This window comes from Bos indicus x Bos taurus, chromosome 8 (genome assembly GCF_003369695.1).
Source record: "Bos indicus x Bos taurus breed Angus x Brahman F1 hybrid chromosome 8, Bos_hybrid_MaternalHap_v2.0, whole genome shotgun sequence".
In the NCBI taxonomy this organism is placed as follows: domain Eukaryota; kingdom Metazoa; phylum Chordata; class Mammalia; order Artiodactyla; family Bovidae; genus Bos; species Bos indicus x Bos taurus.
This window is the reverse complement of record NC_040083.1, coordinates 98,942,220-98,965,998: the sequence shown is the minus strand read 5'-3', so window position 1 is coordinate 98,965,998 and position 23,779 is coordinate 98,942,220. Positions and strand designations below refer to the sequence as shown.

The 23,779-nt window shown below is 45.5% G+C and overlaps 1 protein-coding gene and 1 long non-coding RNA gene across 5 annotated transcripts in view; one reads left to right on the top strand and one right to left on the bottom strand.

The window, feature by feature from the left end:
• PTPN3 (protein tyrosine phosphatase, non-receptor type 3) overlaps positions 1–23,779 on the top strand; it is a 121,479-nt gene that overhangs the window by 88,015 nt on the left and 9,685 nt on the right. For 3 of the 4 annotated variants that reach the window (XM_027550475.1, XM_027550473.1, XM_027550472.1), the window contains 6 exons: positions 114–170; positions 1,188–1,344; positions 3,796–3,956; positions 16,274–16,364; positions 16,638–16,699; positions 18,621–18,767. In XM_027550475.1, coding sequence (XP_027406276.1) covers positions 114–170; positions 1,188–1,344; positions 3,796–3,956; positions 16,274–16,364; positions 16,638–16,699; positions 18,621–18,767 — 675 coding nt within the window. The remainder of the gene's footprint in view (positions 1–113; positions 171–1,187; positions 1,345–3,795; positions 3,957–16,273; positions 16,365–16,637; positions 16,700–18,620; positions 18,768–23,779) is intronic. The other variant, XM_027550474.1, reaches the window with a different exon arrangement.
• Positions 18,744–22,928, bottom strand: LOC113897640. Its single transcript, XR_003512382.1, has 4 exons — positions 22,636–22,928; positions 21,924–21,976; positions 19,165–19,197; positions 18,744–18,833 (listed from the first exon to the last, which is right to left on the bottom strand). It is a non-coding gene; the product is annotated as an uncharacterized LOC113897640 (long non-coding RNA).

Genomic DNA, 23,779 nt, shown 5'->3' with positions numbered 1-23,779 from the left:
TTGGGAGTAGAATACATTTAAGTCAAAGTTGAGCCCTCCCTTTGTGTCAGAGATACCTGCATGTCTTTGGTGCTGTGAACAACTCAAGTGGTTTTTAATGTATACGTTTACAGGGAGGAGTGGATCAAAAGATGCCTCTCGTGGTGTCAAGGATAAACCCAGAGTCACCTGTAAGTACATGTATTTTGTAATTTCCCAAATCCGTTTTCCCGTAAATGGAACAGATTTCTATTTCTGTGTCCTGTTTCTTTTTTACTGGCAGCATAGAGTGTGTGTCAGCGCATGCATAGAGATAGGAAGAAAGCATTTTCCAGAAGCTTGCTGCTCAGTGTGACCCCCGAGGCTGCAGCACCAGCATCCCTTGGGAAGCTTACTAGAAATGCAGATTCTCGTACCCCCACCCCAGACCATCTGGACCAGAATCTGCATTTTTAACCAGATCCCCAGGTGGCTGGGAGGCACATTAAAGTGTAGGAGTCCTGCTCACAGGAAGGCAACTGGGGCATAGAGTTCACTGTTCTACAAGCTCTAAGTGGGCTCGTGGGTCTTGGGCCTCTAGGCATCTAGGAGATGATTTGTTTTTTTTTAAGCATTGAGCACCAAAGAGTCCCTGTACCTCCTAAGAAAGGGACCCATTTGGGGGTTTTACTCTTAAGTTGTCTTTAAGCTTGTGCTTTACATTTTCTTACTGCTTATGGCCTCTATGAATTAAGAAGCCTATCAATCAGTTGCACGGCTTCTTGTCCATAACGGTTTGTGCCTTGGGGGTTATGCTTGCAAAGGCTTTCTCCATCACAAGATACCTATATACTTGCTTTTAGCTGACAAATTATTTTCTAACAAAACATCTAGAAAAACAGAAGATAGAGGTATTAGAGTCATGCTGACATTACAGTAATAAGTGAAGCTTGGCTGCCATAGAGAAATGGCCTCAGTACTCTTTTTCACTTTATTCTGAAATGTTTTCATTCGTAATGTAGGTTCTGAGTAGCACTTCTTTAAAATCCCACCACTAGCTACCATGTCAACATAGCAGTGGCTGTAATAAAAATAAAGGCGGTAATGCCAGGGGGAGAAAAGCAGAACTTGGTCGCAGTCTCCAGTGTCCAGGCTCAGAAAGCACCAGGTTCTCCTCTTGAGGATTATGTTATGGTAACGAAAGAAACTCGCTCTTCCCCTGCGTGCAGGCAGACACCTGCATTCCTAAGCTGAACGAAGGGGATCAAATCGTGCTAATCAACGGCCGGGACATCTCAGAACACACTCATGACCAAGTGGTGATGTTCATCAAAGCCAGCCGGGAGTCGCACACGCGGGAGCTGGCCCTGGTGATCAGGAGGAAAGGTAACAGCCCCCGAGGGAGAGGAGCCTTAGCGAAGAGGGCCTTCTCGGGCCCGTTCCTTGGTTTCGAGATGTTGTGCTCGTAGCCAGCATCGGAAAATCAAGAACTTTCCCCCGATGGGAAACAACCCGCTGGCTGACTTCTCACTTGAAAATGTGGAGATGTGGCCCCACAGGGCCGCATCCCTCATGACCAGTCCTCTGCAGGTAGGCAGCACCCCCCACCCCCACTTTCAATATAAGACATGACACTCCTGTCCCCTGTTCCTCGGGTCTGTCTTAGCCCCCCTCCACACACCCCTCTTAGCTGCCTGCCTCTGCCTTCATTTGCATTTTCAACCCTTTCTCAAAGGATCGGGTTATATTTCATTCATGTGCATTTGGTTTCGTTGGAGAGGCTTTAGCAGAATGGGGCCTGAGCCTGGCTGCCTCAAGGCTGTTCTAACTCTGCCTCCTCCTGGGTTCCGGGACCTTGAGCAGATTTCTTACCCAATCTATGTTTCAGTTTCCTCTAATGTAAAATGAGGATGACATAGTCGCTACCTCCCGGGATCCCTGTGAAGATACAATGAGGCTCATACTGGAAAGCATCAGAGATGCTGCCCGGTTCTGGATGGGTGTCGGAAGGGCATCCTCTGTTGACTACGGCTACTATTAGTGTTGTTGTTATAAAGCAGGAAGCCCAGTCCTCAAATCCTCCTTCCCAGCTTTCAGACACTGAAGGTAAATGAAGCACATGCCTCGGGCCCTGGCCCTGCATCCCCGTCTGGACTCATAGTCATCGGCACAGCCCACACCCCCCACATACCTGTCGTCTTTGTTCCCACTAAAACTCCCAGTGCCAGTGCTCATCCCACCTCCTCCGTGAGGTCCTCCCGAATCTCTCCAGCCCCCAACCCAGCTCCTCCCACCACCCATCTCCACCAAACCCAGCTCCACCCTGGGCACACAGTAGGTGTCACTAGTGACAGTGGCCGATGTCTGTGCAGCTCGAGTGACGTGCCCGCATGGTGTTAGTTGCTTTGCGTAATTATCCTCTTCCATTCTTACGATGATCTCATAAGGTTGGTATTCTTATCCCCGAACAAGGATAACAGTCACAGAGAGGTTAAGTAAGTTGCTGTGAGTCCCATAATGCCACGTGATGGTAGAGAAGGAAGGAACCCAGCAACTGGAAGCAAGCCTGTCCATCACGTGAAGTGCCAGCTGGCTGATAAGGGGCGGGGCCTTGGGGGAGGGGGAGGGGAAGTGGCCTCCGAGCGCTCTGGCCAGGCCCTGGGTGGGCATCCTCCACCGACCCATGGCAAGGGGCTGGCACCTGTTTGAGGTGAGGAACAGAGATGTTTGTAGACTAGTGGAGTTGCAGGAGCAGTGCTGCTGATTTTCTATAGCTGTCATGATAAGTTCATTTTTAAAATAAACATTTAAATAAAAAAATAGTAGTAACAGAGAGAGTTACAGAACCCATGAAAATCAGTAAAGAATCTGAGCTTCTGTGATCAATGAAACTAATGTGCCCTTTAGGGTCAGACGTGTAGACTGAATCCCCGGGTCCCACCCTGACAGGCTGGGTCACCTTGGACAACTCTTTTTCCTGTGAGCCTGTAAAGTGGGAATAAATAACTAAATAAGGTGGGAATACTGGTCAGCGCTGTGAGGATTCAGTTCAACTGTGTGGCAAGATATAAAAGTTGTTTCTTCTCTTTTACCTTGAAGACAGTAGAGAGTCACTGAAGGCTCTGGAGTAAGGGAGTGACTTCTCTTTCTGGGTCGAAAGGGGCCATTCAGAGATGATCCCAAAGTTTGAAGTGATGGTGGACAGAAAGAGGCACGTGAGGCTGGGGAAGTGGTGTGCATGGTGGGGACGAAGAGGTGCTCTGTTGGTTTTTACCCGTATTAAGTCTAACGTGAAGGGAGAATTCTGAAGAAGAAGCTAAGAGATGTCTACTCCAGAGCCTCCCACCTAACAAGAGCCTTGAGTTAGAGATGAACTGACCAAGCTCTGTGGGACAGGGGTGTGGGCAGCGCCAGACCCCATACCAGCTTCCTGGGAAAATGCCTGTTTGAAGGGCACTAATGAAAGGAACCTGATAAGGAAAGAATAGCGTGGGTAAGGGAATAATCAGGTTGGAGAAAGCAAAGGGAGAAGATGTGTTCTCTTCAATGACATGTGTTCCCTTCCTCTTACCTCTGACAAAAGCCTCTTGAGTCCTAAACACCATCATTTAAGGCTAACCAGAAAAATTAGTATGTCATTTTGTATAATTAGCACATATTGAATCATTCAACGGGAAGTAGTATCTTTGGTGAAAATGATTACCATGTGCTTAATCATTTAATAAGATGTTTTAAACCGTCTGCATTCAGGTGTCACAAGTGTAATTTGAGGGGGAGGAAACCGATCCCCCGCGCATGGCTGGGCAACCCTGACTCACCCTTTCTTGTCCACTGCAGCCGTCCATTCGTTTGCCGATATCAAATCTGAAGATGAACTGAACCAGCTCTTCCCTGAGGCCATCTTCCCCGTGTGTCCAGAGACGGGGGACACGCTGGAGGGGTCCATGGAGCAGCTAAAGAAGGGCCTCGAAAGTGGGACGGTGCTGATCCAGTTTGAGGTAAGAGACCCCTGGGGTCTCGGTGGGCTGCCCAAGTCATCACCAGGCGGCCAGACTCATCGAGGGACCCTGAGGGGCTCAGGGCCTCCGGGAGAAAGCCGGGGCGGTGTGGCTGGGGGCCAGGGCCCATCCCTGAACTCTGACTCCCCTTCCTGTTCTAGTAACGATCAGTAGTCATGGAGAAATGTGTCAGAAACCGAGGAGGTGGGACTCTGAGCATGTTTAGCTGCCAACACAAAAGCTCAGAACACTCACAGTCGAAGGTGGTGGAGAGGCAGCGTGGGCGAGTGCAGAGAGCTGACGGAGGAGCCAGGCCCTGACCCCACCAGGCACGCTGTAATTTGGAGCACTTGAAACCATCCCATGAGGGCGCAGGGGCTGGGCTTCTCAAGTCCCCCACAACCTCGGGGACACGAGTGGGGATCAAAGTCAGACCCTGTCTTCCCTCCCCAGGAGACACCTCTGCTCATGGGATTGAGGCTGTTGACAAAGGCACACGCAGAGACTGCAAAATAAAGTAGGACTCAAGGAGGCTCGGTTTTCAAGTCAGTTTTACTGACCACTAACAGAATATAAATAGAACGTATTTATTTTCCACATTTTTTCAAAGTGGGAGAAGACAGAGTAGTTCATGCAGTTAAAGATAACAGAAGCGAACAGAGAAAGCATAAAACAGGCCGATGGAAGACAGTTGATCATGATTAATGACAGCATACACAGTCTGGATTCATAAATTAGCAAAGTCTCAGGTCAGATTCAAAAGCCGAAGTCTGCACTGCGTTGTTTATTGGAAAGCCATATAAAGGGAAGAGTCACAGAAGCAAAACTAGGGAATTTGTCAAATGTTTATGATTGCATATTGGTTTAGGAAAGCATAAGTAATGTGAATATCAAACAAGAAAGATGCAAAGCACAGTCTTGAGTGACAGAGAGGTTTATTTTATAACAGGGGAAAAGAATGTAAATAAAATACATTATTAGAGCAATGTGTATTGAATAACAGTAGAAAGTAAAACCCACAAGTGAAAGGTGAATTGACCCCACCCAAAAAATCAATAGGGAATGTTGAACTTAACAGCCTTGACAGATAACATAGACAAAAAATAAGTTGAAATCAGGATAAAAGGGTAGGAATAGTAAGATTCAGTTCAGTTCAGTCGCTCAGTCGTGTCCGACTCTTTGCGACCCCATGAATCGCAGCATGCCAGGCCTCCCTGTCCATCACCAACTCCCAGAGTTCACTCAGACTCACATCCTTCGAGTCAGTGATGCCATCCAGCCATCTCATCCTCTGTTGTCCCCTTCTCCTCTTGCCCCTAATCCCTCCCAGCATCACAGTCTTTTCCAATGAGTCAACTCTTCGCATGAAGTGGCCAAAGTACTGGAGTTTCAGCTTTAGCATCGTTCCTTCCAAAGAACACCCAGGGCTGATCTCCTTCAGAATGGACTGGTTGGATCTCCTTGCAGTCCAAGGGACTCTCAAGAGTCTTCTCCAACACCACAGTTCAAAAGCACCAATTCTTCGACGCTCAGCCTTCTTCACAGTCCAACTCTCACATCCATACATGACCACAGGAAAAACCATAGCCTTGACTAGACAGACCTTTGTTGGCAAAGTAATGTCTCTACTTTTTAATATGCTATCTAGGTTGGTCATAACTTTCCTTCCAAGGAGTAAGCGTCTTTTAATTTCATGGCTGCAGTCACCATCTGCAGTGATTTTGGAGCCCCCAAAAATAAAGTCTGACACTGTTTCCACTGTTTCCCCATCTATTTCCCATGAAATGATGGGACTGGATGCCATGATCTTCGTTTTCTGAATGTTGAGCTTTAAGCCAACTTTTTCACTCTCCACTTTCACTTTCATCAAGAGGCTTTTGAGTTCCTCTTCACTTTCTGCCATAGGGTGGTGTCATCTGCATATCTGAGGTTATTGATATTTCTCCCGGCAATCTTGATTCCAGCTTGTGCTTCTTCCAGTCCAGCATTTCAAGATAGAATTGATGAATATATACTAAATATCTATTAATACAAAGATAAAAACTTTTTTCCAGTGGCCTGCAGGAGGCCAGGTAGGCTTAAGACTTTTAAGAGAAAAAAAAATTGTAGACTTTTTGCACTGAAAAAACCTCAAAACTGAGACATACATTTTAAACACTAAAACTCAGGTTTTTGGGCGGGGGTGGGAGGTGATGTGTCTGATTTTTTTTTTAACTTTTAATTTTATATTGAAGTTTAGCCAATTAATAGTTGTAATAGTTTCATGTGCACGGCAGAGCGACTCAGCTTTAAACATGTATTAAAACCCTTAAAACAAGGAGCACTCGAAAGCCAGAACGTATCAGTTTTATTCTATCAGCAGGGAATTGGAAGGAAACGTCAAAGGGGAATGGCACTTTGGAGTCGTCTGTTCATTCATCCAGCGAGTGTGTATTAGATATTTATCATGTGCCAGATGCTAGATCAGGAACACATTCAGGGAAGGAGAAGGGGGATTTCTGGCCCCAAGAAGCTTACAGTCTTAATTTTGGTATATTGGTGGGAATGTATCATGAGTCCCAGAAGCAGCTGAAGACCAAGGTTTCATTCCACAGAATGTATGTTCTGTAGGAACTGGAGGTGAGAGGTTTCCAGGAGGCCCTCTAGGATAAGATGTAGTATTAATAGAGGGTGGATAGGATTAAGTGTGGAGGGGAGGGTATCCCAGGATGGTCGCAGACTAAGCTCATAGGCTCAGGTAGGCAAACAATCCTCCCTGGGGTGACCGGCACTCAAGAATCCTGGGAGATGTCTCCAGGTGATGGAAGCTCTTCGCCCAGGCTGAACCAGGTCGCTTTGATCACACTGCCCACAAGGAGGCGCTGTGGGCTCTCGGTGAGGAAAAAGATGGCGCCTGGTCTTCAACGGTGCTCCAGAAAATCCCTTCCCCCCTTCGTGTTTTCCGTGTGAGAGTCCCCTAAGAGGTTTTCCTTGAGCAGTAATGTTCATTGAAATTAATTAGGAAGATTTAAAAAATGCTTTAGCAAGAAGTATCCGCCTGCCTCCCTGTGGTTTTGAATAGTATTTCTCACAGGGTGACACCCTGACCACCTGTGTGGATATCACCTGTGAAGTGAAGTCGCTCAGTCGTGTCCCACTCTTTGCGACCCCATGGACTATAGCCTACCAGGCTGCTCTGTCCATGGGATTTTCCAGGCAAGAGTACTGGAGTGGGTTGCCATTTCCTTCTCCAGGAGATCTTCCCGGCCCAGGGATCGAACCCAGGTCTCCCGCATTGTAGGCAGACACTTTACCGTCTGAGCCACCGGATATCACCTGAGGAGATTGTTAAACAGCCTCAGCCCACAGCTACTCAAATCAGCCGTACTGGGAGGGCACCTGGGTACTGGTTCTTAATAAGTTCACCAGGAGGCTTTGATGCACAAGCTGATCCTGAGGATGGGAGAGTAAAGATCATACCAGAACCACTGTCCCACCTAAGTCCTGCCTTTAGAGCCTATAATTGGACTACAGAAGAAATAAGAAATGGAGAACATAGAATTTTTTTTTTCTTGTATGTACACATTTCATTCATTTAATCAAAACATTTCCTAGAAATTAAGTAGGAAAACCCTCTTTTTAAATAAATTAATTTTTTCCACACTCCGAAATGTGGAACAAATAACAGCAGAGCTGCTCTTTGATGGAGCTGGTGGGATCCATGGAGCCCGGACTTTAAGTCTCTCCACATTGCCCACTAAGGAATCCTAGACTGTGAAACTCAACAACCACTGCTCTAGGTGGGGGAAGATGTCTTACACAACTGCCGAAGGAGGGGAATACCAGAGGAAGGCAAAAGGTGCCCTGAATGTGCCTTTACCGTGTGCCAAGGGCGTTATAGACATCCTCTCCCAGTAGCCCGTGTATGTGCTGTCATTATCACTATTGTATACAGATTTGTATAAATGAAGGATCAGAGTCTTGGAGAGGTTCTCTCACAGTAAATGGCACAGCCTGATTGGAGCCCAGGCAGGCTCAACTCAACTTGTTCTCTTAACAACTATAGAACCTTCATGTAGTTATATGCACGTGTGCTCAATTGCTCAGTCGTGTCTGACTCTGCGACCCCCATGGACTGTAACCCGCCAGGCTCCTCTGTCCGTGGGATATCCCAGGCAGGAATACTAGAGTGGGTTGCCATTTCCTCTTCCAGAGAATCTTCCTGACCCAGGGACCAAACCAGTGTTCCTGCGTGGGCAGGCAGATTCACAGTACCACTGAGCCCCCTGGGAATCTCCTTATATAACTGCTGTTTCCACATGAGAGTTGTTAGAATAGCATGACATCAGAGCTAAGAAAGATCTGAAATGCCGTCCAGCCACGTGGAGTTGAGAAGACTTTAAATCCTGACTCTACCACTTGCTTCCTGTGTGACCTCAGGCATGACCCTTAACCTCTGTGGCCTCTACTTCCCCATCTGTAAATTGGGTATTTCATGGCTGGTTGTTTTCTTGAGGAATAGCCGATTAACAGTGTTGTGATAGTTTCAGGTGAACAGTGAAGGGACTCAGCCGTTTGGAATGGACAGGTACACGCTGCCATGTCTAAAAGGGATAACCAACAAGGACCTACTGAATAGCACATGGAACTCTGCTCAAGGTTATGTGGCAGCCTGGATGGGAGGGGAGTTTGGGGGAGAATGGAAACATGTATATGTATGCCTGAGTCCCTTCAATGTTCACCTGAAACTGTCATGGGCTAGTTGTAAGGGTTAAGAGGAGATAAATACTTAATGTGTTGTCTGCCACATGGTCAGAGTGCAATAAAAAGTAACAACTATTACCATTTATAAATAAAGTCTAAAGAACTGGCCCCATCCATACAAGAAGTGGAACCCAGCGCTGTCTGACTCCAGAGTCTTGGCTATTCTGTTTCCCCACCTTCTGCTCTTCCAGTGCCTTCGGCAGGTGGCAGCTTGACTGTTGGAGGCTGTGTCTGAGAGCAAGAGGCAGGGCCTGGTTCCTAGCAGGGGCCCAAGCCACCCTCTCCCCGGCACAGAGGACCTGCCCTGGGGGATCTCGGCTGTGGATGGAATCCCTTTTGCGATGATAACAGGCTGGTTTTCAGAACAGCTTGCTTGGAAGCATTTTTCATTAATGGAATTCCCCTGTCCCTCCTGTGGCTTTCAGTAAACAATTACAAATGTGTTCCAGAAAGCATTTGGTTCCAGCTGTAGTAAAATCACACTTAATAATTAGCGTTTCTATAGCACTTTGGAATCCACCAAGTGCGTCTCACATGTGTCGTCCCAGTTGACTCTCTCAGCAGTTCTGTGAGACAGATAGGGGCAGAATTATTCAAATCACTCCTTTTGTAAGTGGCAAGAACAAGGCTCAGTGGCTGCAGGACTCTCCCAGTGCCACCCTGCCCGTCAGAGATAGAGCTGGGATTAGCATCTGTGTTGAAAGCCTATTGTCAGAACTCACCAGGTGTGACCCAGTTCTCCACCCAGCCTCCAATGGGAGCTCTTGTCTTCAGGAGCCACACAGTGTGAGCCATTCCTCGTGACCCATTTGCCAGCGTTGATCACCAGCCTCAAACTGCCTCAATGCTGTGTTCGGCCGAGGTACGGCATTCCTCTGTCTCTCACGTAAAGGAGCCCAGACTTGGGGTTCACAAGGCCCAAATCCGTTACCACCTCCAGGACGCTCTCCTCTAAGGAACTCATTGGCCCTGCCCCAGGGTCATTCCTTCCTGAGTAACCTGTGGCTCATTTCATGCTTTTTCCCGAGTTGAGCTTTCTGTGTAGGCAAGGGAGGGGGAATGCATTCAGTACAGTCAACCCTGGATAAGAGCTAAGTGGTGATGCGAACTGTCCTTTGAGAACCAACTTCCCAGCACACGGAGGTCCCTCGTGCCCATCCTCACCCAGTGGCCGTGCAACCTCTTTGGAGATTTGTGGGATGCAATTAATAGAAAACGAGCAACATCTGTCCTCTCGCCTCCCAGGACTGATGAGTTGGAGGAGTGTCTACAGAGCTCCATCAAAGGTCATGCCAGGCTTGGAGACCCCTGCCCCTCCCACCTCAGCATCTTCCCTATTTACCAAAACCAGATGCCATCTTTTTATCTCTTCTGACCACTGTTTTTCCTGAACCTGCTCCTACATCATCCGTTAGAAGAAACATCCATTACTGTCAAAGCACGTGACTTACTACTTACTGGTTGCTATGATCATTGTAAAGTTGATTTGGAAGGACAAAAACAGCTGAAGACTTAACATATGTAGGTGTACCTTCAAGATTGATGCTCACACCAAAAAGCTTTTTTTTGATTTTTCAGATTTTTGTTTTAGGAAAGGCAAACGTTATCAAGTATAACATCTATGGAATACAAGGAGCAGACTGGGGGCTTTGGAATGAACACATGTGTACCTTTACCTTTCAAATGCCAGGGACCCATTTAAAGGAGTTGCCACCCCAGCTCATTGCCAAGGATTTCCCTGTGAAAGAATAAGAATCTTATAAGAATGCTTGAGTCTGCTAGCACTGGGACCTGCATTTGGGACTGGGATCTGAAGTAGCACTCTCAGAAGTCCCCAGATTGCCAGCCACAGTGTCAGTTCATTTCGGCAAACCTGTATAGGAAGGTAGGGAGAGATTCTTGAGTCCCCCCAAGGCAGTGTCCTGGCGCTCTGACTGGGTCAGGTACAGGAAAGATGAAAGTCCCCAATGTGGGTGAGCTGTTGATGAGCGGGGAATTGTTCTTATGTCTGCAAAGTGGAGAATAACCTCTCAAGGCCTTCATGAAAAGGGGCTACTCTTAGCCTAGTTACCTGCTTCTAAGCCACCTCTTATCCTGCTCTGTTGTTCAGACCAGCAGATCCCATCATTCTGCCTCACTACACATTTTTATTGACCACGCTGGCCTAGGGCTTTAATGGAACAAGCAAGTTGCCTGCTTTCATGGAGACCGCAGTTTAGTGCTTGGTACAGAAAGCACAGTATATGACTGTCTTGAAAGTCTTTGCCCTGCATTGGACCGTGGGTCATCGCCAAGGGCATGAAAGGGAGTCTCTTTCCACCGTTTGCTCTCCTTGCCCATTGTCCCTTCAACTCCCTTCACTTTTTGGTCTTTTCTTTTTTTCTTCCTCCTCCTTGAGTTGTCAGCCTTCAGGAATTCCAATAGGAATTCCCTCTTGGTCTGGTGGTACAGTTGATGGGGTGCTTGCTTCCACTGTGCCCAGCCTTGCCAGCATGTGCTGGTTGGAGCCAAGTGGGTGTCCAAGGCCTTTATCTGAGGGGTGTGAGCAGGTTTCATATCTTTGGTTGGACCAGAAGTCCGAGGAGATCAGTGTCGTCTCCTGATGTCCTCTCTCTCTGCTTTGAGATGATCTTTTCAAAGGAGAAATGTTTAAACTGGAAAACTGATATCTTATCCAGCCCACGCAAACCATGCTGGTCTGCTCCAGCTCCCAGTGTTCAGTTTTCTGTCTTTGAAGGCCAGACCCAGTGATACTGTATTTAAAGCTCTACTTGAAATACAGCTGTCCCAGAGCAAACCCTCTCAGCTGATCTTCTTATAATTCACCCTTGGTTTCACAGCTACTCAGAGCTAGACCCTGGTGGCTCACATGGTAAAGAATCTGCCTGCAGTGCAGGATCCTCAGCTTTGATCCCTGGGTCAGGAAGAGCCCTGGAGAAGGGAATGGCAATCCACCACAGTACTCTTGCCTGGAGAATTCCATGGACAGAGGAGCCTGGCGGGCTACAGTCCATGGGATTGCAAAGAGTCAGACATGACTGAGCAGCTAACACATAGAATTACACTCTGATAGCGATTTCACTTTCACTTTTCACTTTCATGCATTGGAGAAGGAAAGGCAACCCACTCCGGTGTTCTTGCCTGGAGAATCCCAGGGACGGGAGCCTGGTGGGCTGCCGTCTCTGGGGTCGCACAGAGTCAGACACGATTGAAGTGACTTAGCAGTAGCAGTAGCAGTGATGAGAACAAAGCACTTGAGGACATAAAAATTAAGATTTTAATAAAACTAAGTGGTCTTACAACCCTCCCTGCCTATGACCTTCCGCAGCCTCCTGATTGCTCTCATTCTAGGGCAGAATTGAAGGGATCTTAACGACTGGCAGTTCTTGCCTGCTTCGCATACCTTTAGCCCAAGAATGAACAAAACAAACTGTGTCTTTCCAACAAGTAGTTCTTGAAAGAGCCGTGTCTCGAGTTCTGCCTAATAGTCTTCAGCTCATTTTCTCCCATCCCTGATTCTTCCAGAAAGCCATACCTGTGTTTCTAACACATCACTGTCCAGTCTGGACCACTCTTCCTCTGGGCGGTGTGTTCACACCCAGCCTGCCACACAACTTACAAAGTCTGGAGAAGAGTCAGTAAATTAAAAGAACTTGAAAACCAACTGCTAACTCCTTCAGAAACTAAGTGTGTGAATAGGACTGAAGCAATCCAGTGGGAAGAACATTCAGTATTAACCTTGGCAAGGCAGGCATAAAAATGAGTGTGTTGTCAATCCTTCTAAAGCCGCCCCCCCCCCCAAAAAAAAACAAAACTTAGCTTTACTCACCCAATTTTTTGTAAAAAATTTTTTAGTTTTATATATAAATTTCTTTTGTTGTAGCTCTTTTTATTATTTTATTTGAATTTTTAAAAATTCACATTGTAATAATTCAAGCAATTCAGAAATCTCCTTTAATTTCTTTCTGTTATAATTTACAAATAATAATTTGATGTGTATCTGTGCGTACTTGTTCTGTTGCTCATGGAAATATATTTTATACACACGTGTATGTAAGTGCACATACACACATTGTACACTCATTGTACATATGCTGCTGTGTATAGAAATGGGATCATCACTGTGTTGTTCTGCCACTTGCATTTTTCACTTAAATACATGAGTGGATATCCTTTTGAATCTGTACTTTTAGTCCATCTTAAAAATCACTGCAGATGGTGACTGCAGCCATGAAATTAAAAGACGCTTACTCCTTGGAAGGAAAGTTATGACCAACCTAGATAGCATATTCAAAAGCAGAGACATTCCTTTGCCAACAAAGGTCCGTCTAGTCAAGGCTATGGTTTTTCCTGTGGTCATGTATGGAAGTGAGAGTTGGACTGTGAAGAAGGCTGAGAGCTGAAGAATTCATGCTTTTGAACTGTGGTGTTGGAGAAGACTCTTGAGAGTCCCTTGGACTGCAAGGAGATCCAACCAGTCCATCCTAAAGGAGATCAGCCCTGGGTGTTCTTTGGAAGGACTGATGCTAAAGCTGAAACTCCAATACTTTGACCACCTCATGCGAAGAGTTGACTCATTGGAAAAGACTCTGATGCTGGGAGGGATTGGGGGCAGGAGGAGAAGGGGACGACAGAGGATGAGATGGCTGGATGGCATCACTGACTCAATGGACGTGAGCCTGAGTGAACTCCGGGAGTTGGTGATGGACAGGGAGGCCTGGCGTGCTGCAATTCATGGGGTCGCAAAGAGTCGGACACGACTGAGCGACTGAACTGAAACCGATTCTATTACTTGCACGTAATTTGTGGTATGACTGTATCATAATTTAAGTCGACAGTTCTCCCTATTAGGAAATATTTGGGCTGTTTCCAGTTTTCTACTAATAAGAAAATATTTTGATGCAGATAAATTTCTTTGATATGTGTCTTTATGCACTTCTGTCAAGTAAAGCCCAGGGTGTGCACATTTAAAGTTTTACAGATAGTTCTATAGTACTTTATTTTTTTATTTTGCTTTAATACTCTATAATCTTATCAGCACTTACTCCTGAGATACTTCATAAACTTGTTGCAGTTAAAGCCCTTTGCTAGATCTATGCTTTTCCACTAAACCATCTCAAGTTGATTACATTTACATATTTGTTACTTGGAAAAGAAAAACTTCCTGCCCCCAGGTTAGCATTACTGATTATATTCACTTAATTAGATTTCACTTCTATGAAGTTAGTTAGAACCAAAATGACATTTAGGGGAATTGACTGACTCAGATATTCTCCTTCTCCCGGAATCAAACCAAAACTTCTAATAAATCACGAATGTATTTCTAGAAGGAGCCTGGAGAGCACATTAAAGCTCATAGACATCTAAGAAGTTGCTCAGTGGCTACTTGATTGTTAGGAGCTGAAATTGTAAAGATGATTAATACTTGAACTTAGGGAAATACCGGAAATTCTGAACATTTGGTAAATGTATCAGACATAATTATCATTACCAAAAATCTCTCTGCTAATTGTCTGCTGTGCAGTTTGTTTGTTTAGTAAAAGAACTAATCGGAGAAAAAGAAGAAACAGACCAACAAAAGCTGGTTTATAAAATAAAAACTACAAAATATGCAAAAATATACAGGGAGAGACATTGTTCTGCCTCTCTATTCACATTGCAAGCACATTTTAATTGATGATGCTGGCTGCAATTTGGCAAACTAACCATTCTCATGTTCCCCTATAGGACAACTCCACTATATACATACATATCTCCTCAAAAATATGCTTTAATTCAGTAATTCTGTTCCTGGGAATATTTAATAGTAAAAAATGGAAAACAGTTTAATCAAGAAGTGGAATAAAAGTTAAACTTTGAAAACTTATAGATTGTTGAGCTAGCTGAAATCATGTATATAGAGAATATTTCAAGTATTTAAATGACACAGGAAACTAGACATTATATAATAAGTAGGAGAAACAGCCTTCAAAATTATGGTGATAGTTCCCAGAACACTTCTTGTGAGACGTGAGATCCTCCATGGCCAAGTTAGCTTGAGAAGTGCTCTAATCAGAATTAAATAAGCGTATGCACTGCAGGTCTTGCCATGCTAGAGATTCATAGAATATAAGATGACTTACAGTATTACCTAAATTTCCTTGACCTTGAAACTTATTCTAAGCACCACCTAGTATAGTTTTTTCCAGAATACTTGGGTTCCATAGAACATAATATAGGAAGTGCTAATATATGTTGTCTCGTTTTTTGTTTCTAAAAAAATAATGTATCTGTGTGTTATGTGTAGTTACACATATGATTACATACATTTGTATACATGTGTGCATAAAAAACAGATAAAATAGATGAAAAGGGATATCTCAGGTTTTTTGTTTATATTAGTCTGAATTTTTCAAATTTTCTGCAAAAAATCACTTCCAACACTAAAAAAAAAAAAAACCTTGAGAATTCCCACAAAGTTAACAAAAACCACTGGTGAATATTGTTTCACACTCTAGTTTGAAGTGGCAGATACAGTTGTATAGAAAAGAGAACTCAAAAGGGCAGGAGGAAACTTTGAGAAGGAATAGATGTGTCTTGGGGCTTCCCTGGTGGCCCAGCTAGTAAAGAGCCCATCTGCTAATGCAGGAGACAAGATTCGGGTTCCATCCCTGGATCAGGAAGATCCCCTGGAGAAGGAAATGGCAACCCACTCCAGTGTTCTTTCCTGGAAAATTCCATGGACAGAGGAGCCTGCAGGCTACAGTCCATAGGGTTGCAAGAGTCAGACACGACTTAGCGCTATCTTTCTTTTTCAAAGAGAAAAGCTCAAGCATTAGAGTCAGATCTGAGTTCAGCCTCTCGTTTGTAATCTTGAGCCAAGCTTTTCATCTGTGCCTCTTGCTTGCAAAATAAGAACACTATTAAATACCTTTCCTAGAGCTGTTGTTGACATGACATCAGGTACAGTACAAATGTGTCTAATATGTGCTTCTAGATATGCAGTGAGGGTTTTAACAATTTTTGCTAGTGATTGCATGCATAGGGTAATACCTCTTTAAAGGAATACTTAATTGAAGTTTACTATGTATTGAAATAAATGTTTTTACTGTGGAGGTATACTTCTCAAATGATGAATGAAAATGCTCTTGTTCTTGGCAAAGAACGTGGTTCACTCCATTAAATTGGAGGTAAATGTTTTTAGACTAATGTAAATGATTTCTATTTAATTTTTAGTCAGAACTCTTTTCTTTTTTCCTCTGCTCGCTTTTAGCTCTTGTCAAATAATTGTCATGAAGATGAAGTTTTACTTACTGTGATCCATTATCTGTGACTCACACTCCTTCCTATGACTTTTTTCCCCCAAGAGTCTCATGTTTAAAAAAAATCCATATATATTGAAGAATTTAGTCAGTTTCTCATGGGATTATAGAATTTCTTACTGGGAAGATTTTTCTCAATATATAAAACCACTATTAAATGTTAAGATTTGGCTGCTGTGAATGATAAACTTTACTGTTAGAGTATGTTTTCACACTCTTCATAGCTGTTTTTTCCAATTTTTTTTTTTTTTCACTTCCCTGTTTGTCATATAGCAACTCTATAGAAAGAAGCCTGGTTTGGCCATCACGTTTGCAAAGCTGCCTCAAAATCTAGACAAAAACCGATATAAAGATGTTCTGCCTTGTGAGTATCTGGCATGAATGCCTCCTCCCCCCACACACACTGAGATAATGTTTCCCTTTTTAAAACAGATTGTCTGGTATTCTGGAACGACTCTCAGTGTGTCTGTAAACACCACCGTCTTTATTGCAGCCATTTCAAACTCAGAACAGTTGGGGAATAGTGTTTATGCTAATGAGGCAAGGGCTGCAGATGGGCTGGGAACTGAACCCTTGTTTACTTGGGGTGGTAAAAATAACACTCCGAATAATCAGTAAATTTCTTTCTCCTCCACAGATGACACCACCCGGGTATTGTTGCAGGGAAACGAAGATTACATTAATGCGAGTTACGTGAACGTAAGTTAGAATTCCAGATCATGAGAAAAAGCACATTAATCGTTGTAACAAGCGTGACAGCGACATGCGCGGTGCTTTGCAGTCGGTGAACTGCTTTGCTATTCACGGTCTTGTTTCAGCACCACAGCAGCCATTGAGGGAAGGCAGGACAGTCTCATTATACGGAGAATGACACTAAGGTTCAGAGATGAAATCATCTGAAAAGTCGTAAAGCTAACAGCAGAGGAGACCAAAACTCAGCCTTCTGTCCTCAACTGCTGACCTTTAGGTGTTTTGTTTGGCCATTGGTACATTTGTAACTTTTTGTCTTTTTCCTCCCCATCTGATGACTACAAATAAAACCACCATAGCCCCAAAACAAAACGTCAACAATTTCAACTTGTGGTGGGGAAAGTATTCATTTCACTCTGAAAATGCATCTTGGGCAACTTAGCCTCTCTGAACCTCAGCCTCTTCATCTAAACCAGGGCTCAGCACACTATTTCTGTAGAGGGCTACACCGTAAATATTTTGGTCTCTGCAAGCCAAGGGACAAAATTGAGAATATTAATTAGGTACTTATATATACCATTTCAAATGCAACCACGCAAAAATATCAAAAAAATACTGTTAGCTCGCAGTGCAGCATTTAAATTTGGCCCTCAGCTCACTGTTTATCTGATCTAAATAAACAGGACTTCTCAAATTCTCAGATTATAGCATGATGTCAGTAACTACCAGCAAGAATGGGTCTGATCAGTGATTCTACTCATTCCAAAGCATCTGTGAGATTCATTGACCCTCACTTTCAGCATTTCTGGTGTCCTGTGATTAGAGCACTGAAATGATCGGGGCGGTAAGACCATGCACTCGGGTGGAGAGTGGCTAAGACCAGGGCTGAGAAAGCCGTTAACCAAGCACCAACCAAGCCATGAATTAGGCACCTCCATTTACTATCCCCACCTAAGAATGAGTGAATCACTGTGCTGTTCCAAAGCTCAGCCAGTTCTGAGTGTTCTTTTACAGAAAACAGTTTAGGGACTTTGCTGGTGGTTTAGTGGTTGAGAGTCTGGCTTCCAATACAGGGGATGCGGGTTCAACCTCTGGTCGGGAAAGCAGGATCCCACATGCCAGCTAATAAGCCCACACACTCTAGATCCTGCATGCCATCACTAAGACCAGACCCAGCCAAATAAATACTTAAAAATTTAAAAAAAAGAAAAGACTTAGTTTAGAAGTAAAAGCAGAGCAGGGTAGGAGAGGGATGACAGTTGCACTTGTTTTAACATTTTAACATTTATCAGTTTGGACAGTACCTATTGTGAGGTGGTGATGTGTTCAGGAACTTGACTCTGATAATCATTTCACAGTGTATATGTATATCAAACCATCATGTTGTATACCTTAAATATATACCTTTTTTATTTGTCATTTATACCTCAGTGAAGCTGGGGAGAAAAATTGATCAACTGAGTGGCACAGACATTGGCAGCCATGCAGAAAGCAAAGTGTAACAGTAGTTGGTGGCATAAGCCTGTGTGGTTTATGCTTCAAAGAAAATATTTTGATAGAAAACCCTGCATAGGAAAAGTTGTGGGCATAAGGATTGGCATGCATTGCTGAAAATGCAGATTCCCAATATTGATTATATTTAGGATACAGCAGAGAAGGTCATTTAAACTCTTTTCATCTTGTAGGTCCACTTCTGATTATCACCTATTGAATTTCACATAGTTTTATCCTGAGTAGCTAGCATTATTGTCAAACACCTTTGAAGCATTTTCTAAAGTAGCTTTTTCTTTGATTATTCTTATTGGCCAAACACTTGGTAGAACTGTTCTTCTGGTGTGCTGACAGTCACCAGCTCAAAGTGTGTGAGCTGCAGTTCCCTGTCCACCTTGTGGCAGTAACAGATTCTAATGCCTGAACCATCTCCTGCCAGATGGAAATTCCTGCTGCTCACCTTATGAACAAGTACATTGCCGCTCAGGGACCCCTGCCACATACCTGTGCGCAGTTCTGGCAAGTGGTCTGGGACCAGAAGTTATCACTCATCGTCATGTTGACGACTCTCACCGAGCGAGGCCGGGTAAGTGGCTTGACGTCCAGACAGGCGTGCGTCACTCTGTTCTCTGCTGGAACTCGAACTTCAGAGCTGGAAAAGGCCTTAGTGAAATGTCACCCAGTTCAGCCCCCTTTGTGACCCGTGAATCTGTACACAGCTCCTGATGGACAGCTCCAGGGATGAGAAACTCAGCCCTTCTCCTTCCCACTTGCTGGCCTTTCCGAGCTAAGCAGTAATCAGACAGCCCCTTCCATTCCTGCCTTGAATCTGTTACAGCAAGCTGGAAGGCGCTTCCCCTTGCCTCACCTGCCCCAGAACTCCTGGGTTAGCTGTGATCTCACCCACCCAGGACATGTGCTGATCCTCAGAAGAGCAGTGTAAGGGCCAGGTTCACAATGGAATACAAAGTAGAAGAAATTACCTCTGTCAGTCTCTGCTTGTGTTACAGCAAAACCTGATGCAAAAAAAAAAAAAAAAGCTAAGAAGGGCTTAATTAGGAGAGCAATGGCAGCATGCCGTGTTCAGCCTGACATGTGTGTTTCACAGGAACAGATCGCTGATCATGTAACTGAAGTCAGTGTGCAAGGAGTGCTGCGTAGCATGAGTTCTCTAACTTCTGTCTGCATCTAGATATCTTCATGATGAAATGTTCATCCGGAAACATTCAAAAATCAAATATAAATTAATATTTAAGGGATCTATGTGCCACTTCCTCCCAGGCCTGTCCTCAGTATATAGTTCAGAATGCCAGACAGATCTGTGCCAGAAGTCAAGAGTATAGAATTGGAATGGATCGTACGTGTGAGGAGATCAGTCTACACTCTCACCCCAAAGAGCAAAATCAGGATTCCTGCTAATTCTGGAGAGCCTTGTGGGTTCACCTAGGCTGTCCCAGGCAGATGGCTCCCCACCTTGGCTAAAACACTTCCAGGGTCCATCCGTGGGTTATTCAGCTCTGATTTTCCAAAAAAAAAAAATCCCTCTTCCTAATGAACTGAAATCCACAGCGCTTTGAACTCCACCCCACCAGCTTCTCTTGCCTGGAAGACACAGTAGTAAGTGGCCCTTCTCTTGCATGCAATGCCCTTTCAGATATCTGAAGATAGCCTTGGACTGCCATTAAGTGGGTGGTCGGCAGAAATTGTCTGGTCTTTGTCTCAGTGTTGCTGTGGAATCAGTCTCCCCATTTTGTACTCATGCACTTGACTCCTGAGACCTACACTGAGGCATGTCGGTGGGGCTCTGGAGCCAGACTCTGTGGGCTCAGAACAGGTTCTTCTGGAGCAAGTTATAAATACTTGACCTGTCTGACCCTCAGCTTCCCTGTACGTAAGCTGTAGATAGTAGTGCCGTCTCAGAGGGTTTGTGGAGACAGAGACAATATATACGGACAGCTTAGAGAGCTGTCTGTCACAGGTGTCTGGCAAACATTAGCTCTGTGTGTGTGTCCGTCGTTATCATCCCTGGGAGGATTTGCCATCAGATCTGGCCTTTTGTGTGCCTTCACGCTCCTCGGGCTTCCCATCTGTCATCGTTCACCTCGGCCCTCACTCTCGGCTTCTTGTCACTCATAGTGTTGATCAGAATCTCTCCACATAAATCACTGTTTAAAAATATAAAGGCCCTCAAGAGACAACCAGAAGCTCCTCCTAGAACGCTGTGAGTCAGGGGCGTTGCAGACACTCTTCGGGGAGCAGTCGCCGCCTCTCCCAGCTCCGCTTCCAGCCCTGGCCGTGCCTGCATCTGGTTTACCTAGTTACTGTGAGAACTCGCAGAGGCTTTGCTGGAATCACAAGGCGGCAGGTCTGTGGCATCCCTTTGTCTGGGAGTCTTGCTTTTTGCCTGTTTTTAATTTTTGTTGATATTCTGTTTCTGTGTGCCTGTGTGTGATTTTCTGATCTTGTTTTGGAAAGGCAGTGAAGTTACTGGGACCTTTTTTGAACTCCAGGAACGCCAGCTGGCTCGCAGTCCTATCTGCGCTCTCTGTGTTTCTGGATCACCTGCACCTGTCTTGTTCTCTGGCGTCCTGAGTAAGAGGGCAGACGCCAGGGCCACGCTTCCTGAGTTCATACTCCTGCTCTGTCACTCCCTACCTGTGCGGTTTCGGGAACTGGCAGAGCCTCTGCGTGACATGGAATGTGAATGACACCTGTTGTGTATTCGGGAGGCTTCCCAGGTGGCGCTAGTGGTAAAGAACCCACCTGCCAATGCAGGAGGCACGAGACGCAGGTTCGATCCCTGAGTCGGGAAGATCCCCTGGAGGAGGGCATAGCAACCCACTCCAGTATTCTTGCCTGGAGAAGCCCATGGACAGAAGAGTCTGGCGGGCTACAGTCCGTGGGGTTGCAAAGAATCATACGGGACTGAAGCAACTGAGCACGCATGTCCACATTGTGCATTTGTGAGGCAATCGAATGAGTTAATGCAGTCAGCCTTCTTGAAAGAGTACTTGGCACACAATAAATATCATACAGATGTTGGCTAACAGTAACAGTAGTTTGGGTACCACCTTAATTGTTGCTGGGACTACATATATTTTCAGTTCAGTTCAGTTCAGTCGCTCAGTCGTGTCCGACTCTTTGCGACTCCATGAATCGCAGCACGCCAGGCTTCCCTGTCCATCACCAACTTCCGGAGTTCACTCAGACTCACGTCCATCGAGTTGGTGATGCCATCCAGCCATCGTATCCTCTGTCGTCCCCTTCTCCTCCTGCCCCCAATCCCTCCTAGCATCAGAGTCTTTTCCAATGAGCCAACTCTTTGCATGAGGTGGCCAAAGTACTGGAGTTTCAGCTTTTACTGCAGTATTATTATTTTTCTTCAAATTGGCTCACCTTTCCTTGCTTTAAAAAATTTGCTTTGAAAGATATGTCTTAAATGGAAGCCCGATATCATTTGCCATAAAAGGGGGGTATGTGTAAAAATGCAAAAGCCACAAGACAATATATATATATATATATATATATATATATATTTTTTTTTTTTTTTAGTTCTACCAGTTTATTGCTACCAACCCATGACCCTCCACCCTCATGCACACATGCTTAGTCATGTAACCCCATGGACTGCAGCCAGCCAGGCTCCTCTGTCCATGGACTTTTCCAGGCAAGAATACTGGAGTGGGTTGCCATTTCCTTCTCCACAAGACAATATTATTAAAGTCTAAATAAATATTCTTACCTTCCAGGCTCTTAACCCGAGGCCTGCTTGCCCACACCCTTGCTTGCTCTTTCCTAAAAAGAGAATTAAAGTATTAAGGTGATAATGTTAAAGCTATCCTAGGTCCAAATTGAGACACTCTTCATGGCACACATGGAAAAAAACAGGTTCCCACCATGTGGGTCTATGCAGTTTAATACTCCTAGTGAAGTGTGAAGTGAAGTCACTCAGTCGAGTCCAGCTCTTTGTGACCCCACGGCCTGTAGCTCACCAGGTTCCTCCATCCATGGCATTTTCCAGGAGAGAGTACTGAAGTGGGTTGCCGTTGCCTTCTCCAGGGGATCTTCCCTACCCAGGGATCGAACCTGGGTCTCCCGGATTGTAGGCAGATGCTTTACCATCTGAGCCACCAGGGAGATTTGTTTAATACTCCTAACCTCCTACCAAATCCCACACTGCAGGCCTTAATCTGGGCCATTCTGGCATTTTATAGATACAAGACATCATGTTTATGGCCTTGCTGTCGCCAGAATCTCCCCATATGAAACTGTGCTGTGTGTGCATGTCTGTTCTGTGACTCTGGCAGTGGGGGGAGGGGAGCTGAACACTCCAGGTTTTCTCAGAAACTACCCATGGAGGTGCCGCTGCCCGAGCTCAGGAGGTCTTCAGCGATGGTGCACTTCCTCAGAGCCAAGACCTGAACCCACAGGGCAGCCGGGCGCTTTCTCCTCACCTGTGTTGGGCCGCTCTTTCCCCTTCTCAGTTGTCTCGGCCCTTCCCAGCTGCAAGGCCATTGTTCTCCATGGAGTCAAGTGAGCTCCAGCAGGCGTGGCTGGTGACAGATCATCTGCCCTGATGGCAGCCCCTTCTTCCCTTCCTTCTGCCCACGCCAGCATGGGAGAAAAGGCCCTTTCTTTCATCCAGGAGGCCTCACTTCCTCCAGCTGCTCTCGAGAGTCCTGCCCCTCCTGCTCTGTCCTGATTGGAGTCCGCTCTGAACCTGAGCTCCTCCGAGGTCTCCTTGTGACCCGGGGCTGGGTGGGGGCGGGGGGTGGGGTGGGGTGTTTGTTTTCCAGCCCTTTCTTCCTAATCGAACCCCTTCCGGCTGGTTCCTTCAGGTTCCTGAGTTAGAGATCTGCATCTCCCGTGAGTCAGAGCATTCCATTCGCCATCTCTGGCCCCAGGAACTGACTTCTGTTGTTTATGGGTGGCTGGAAGCCTGTTCTTCTCAAATCCAGGCTACTATGTGTTTCCTGCCTCTCCTGTTACAGACTCTCAGCTGACCTGAGCCTTTTGTCCCGAGGTCCCTCATCGGGTCACCACCACTGTCCCTGAGTTCCTCCCGATTAGGAGTCAGTCCTCCCGGGCCAGCAGCTCTGTCCCCTGCTTTCCTGAGAGATGAGGCTCTCAGCGTGTCCCATTTGCTTTTTCCCCTGTTCTGCGTTTAGCTGAGCGGCCTCCCGGTGGGCACGTGGCTGGTGGCATCTTCCTCTCCGCTCTGTACTGCTCTCACGTCAACTGCACGGAGCCTCCCCCAGAGGCTGAGGGTCTGGGAGGCACTCCCACCACAGGCTCGCTTTCATTGCCCTCTCCTTTTATTCCCACCCAAAACGTTGTCCATTGTGTTCTCTCTTCAGGTCCATTGTTTCCTCCAAGAGGAAACAGAGCTATAGAGAATGGTCTTTCCATTGAAACACACATCTACGTGTGCCCCACTTCCTATCTGTAGGACAGGACACAAGCAGATTCTGTCTCTGAGCCTCAGTTTACTCTTATGCAAAACAGAGGCAGTGACATTATCCACCTCATATGGTTGTTTTGAGGCCCAGATAAAATAATGTCCATAAAAAGCACCATTTAGTGCTTAGCATATACCGA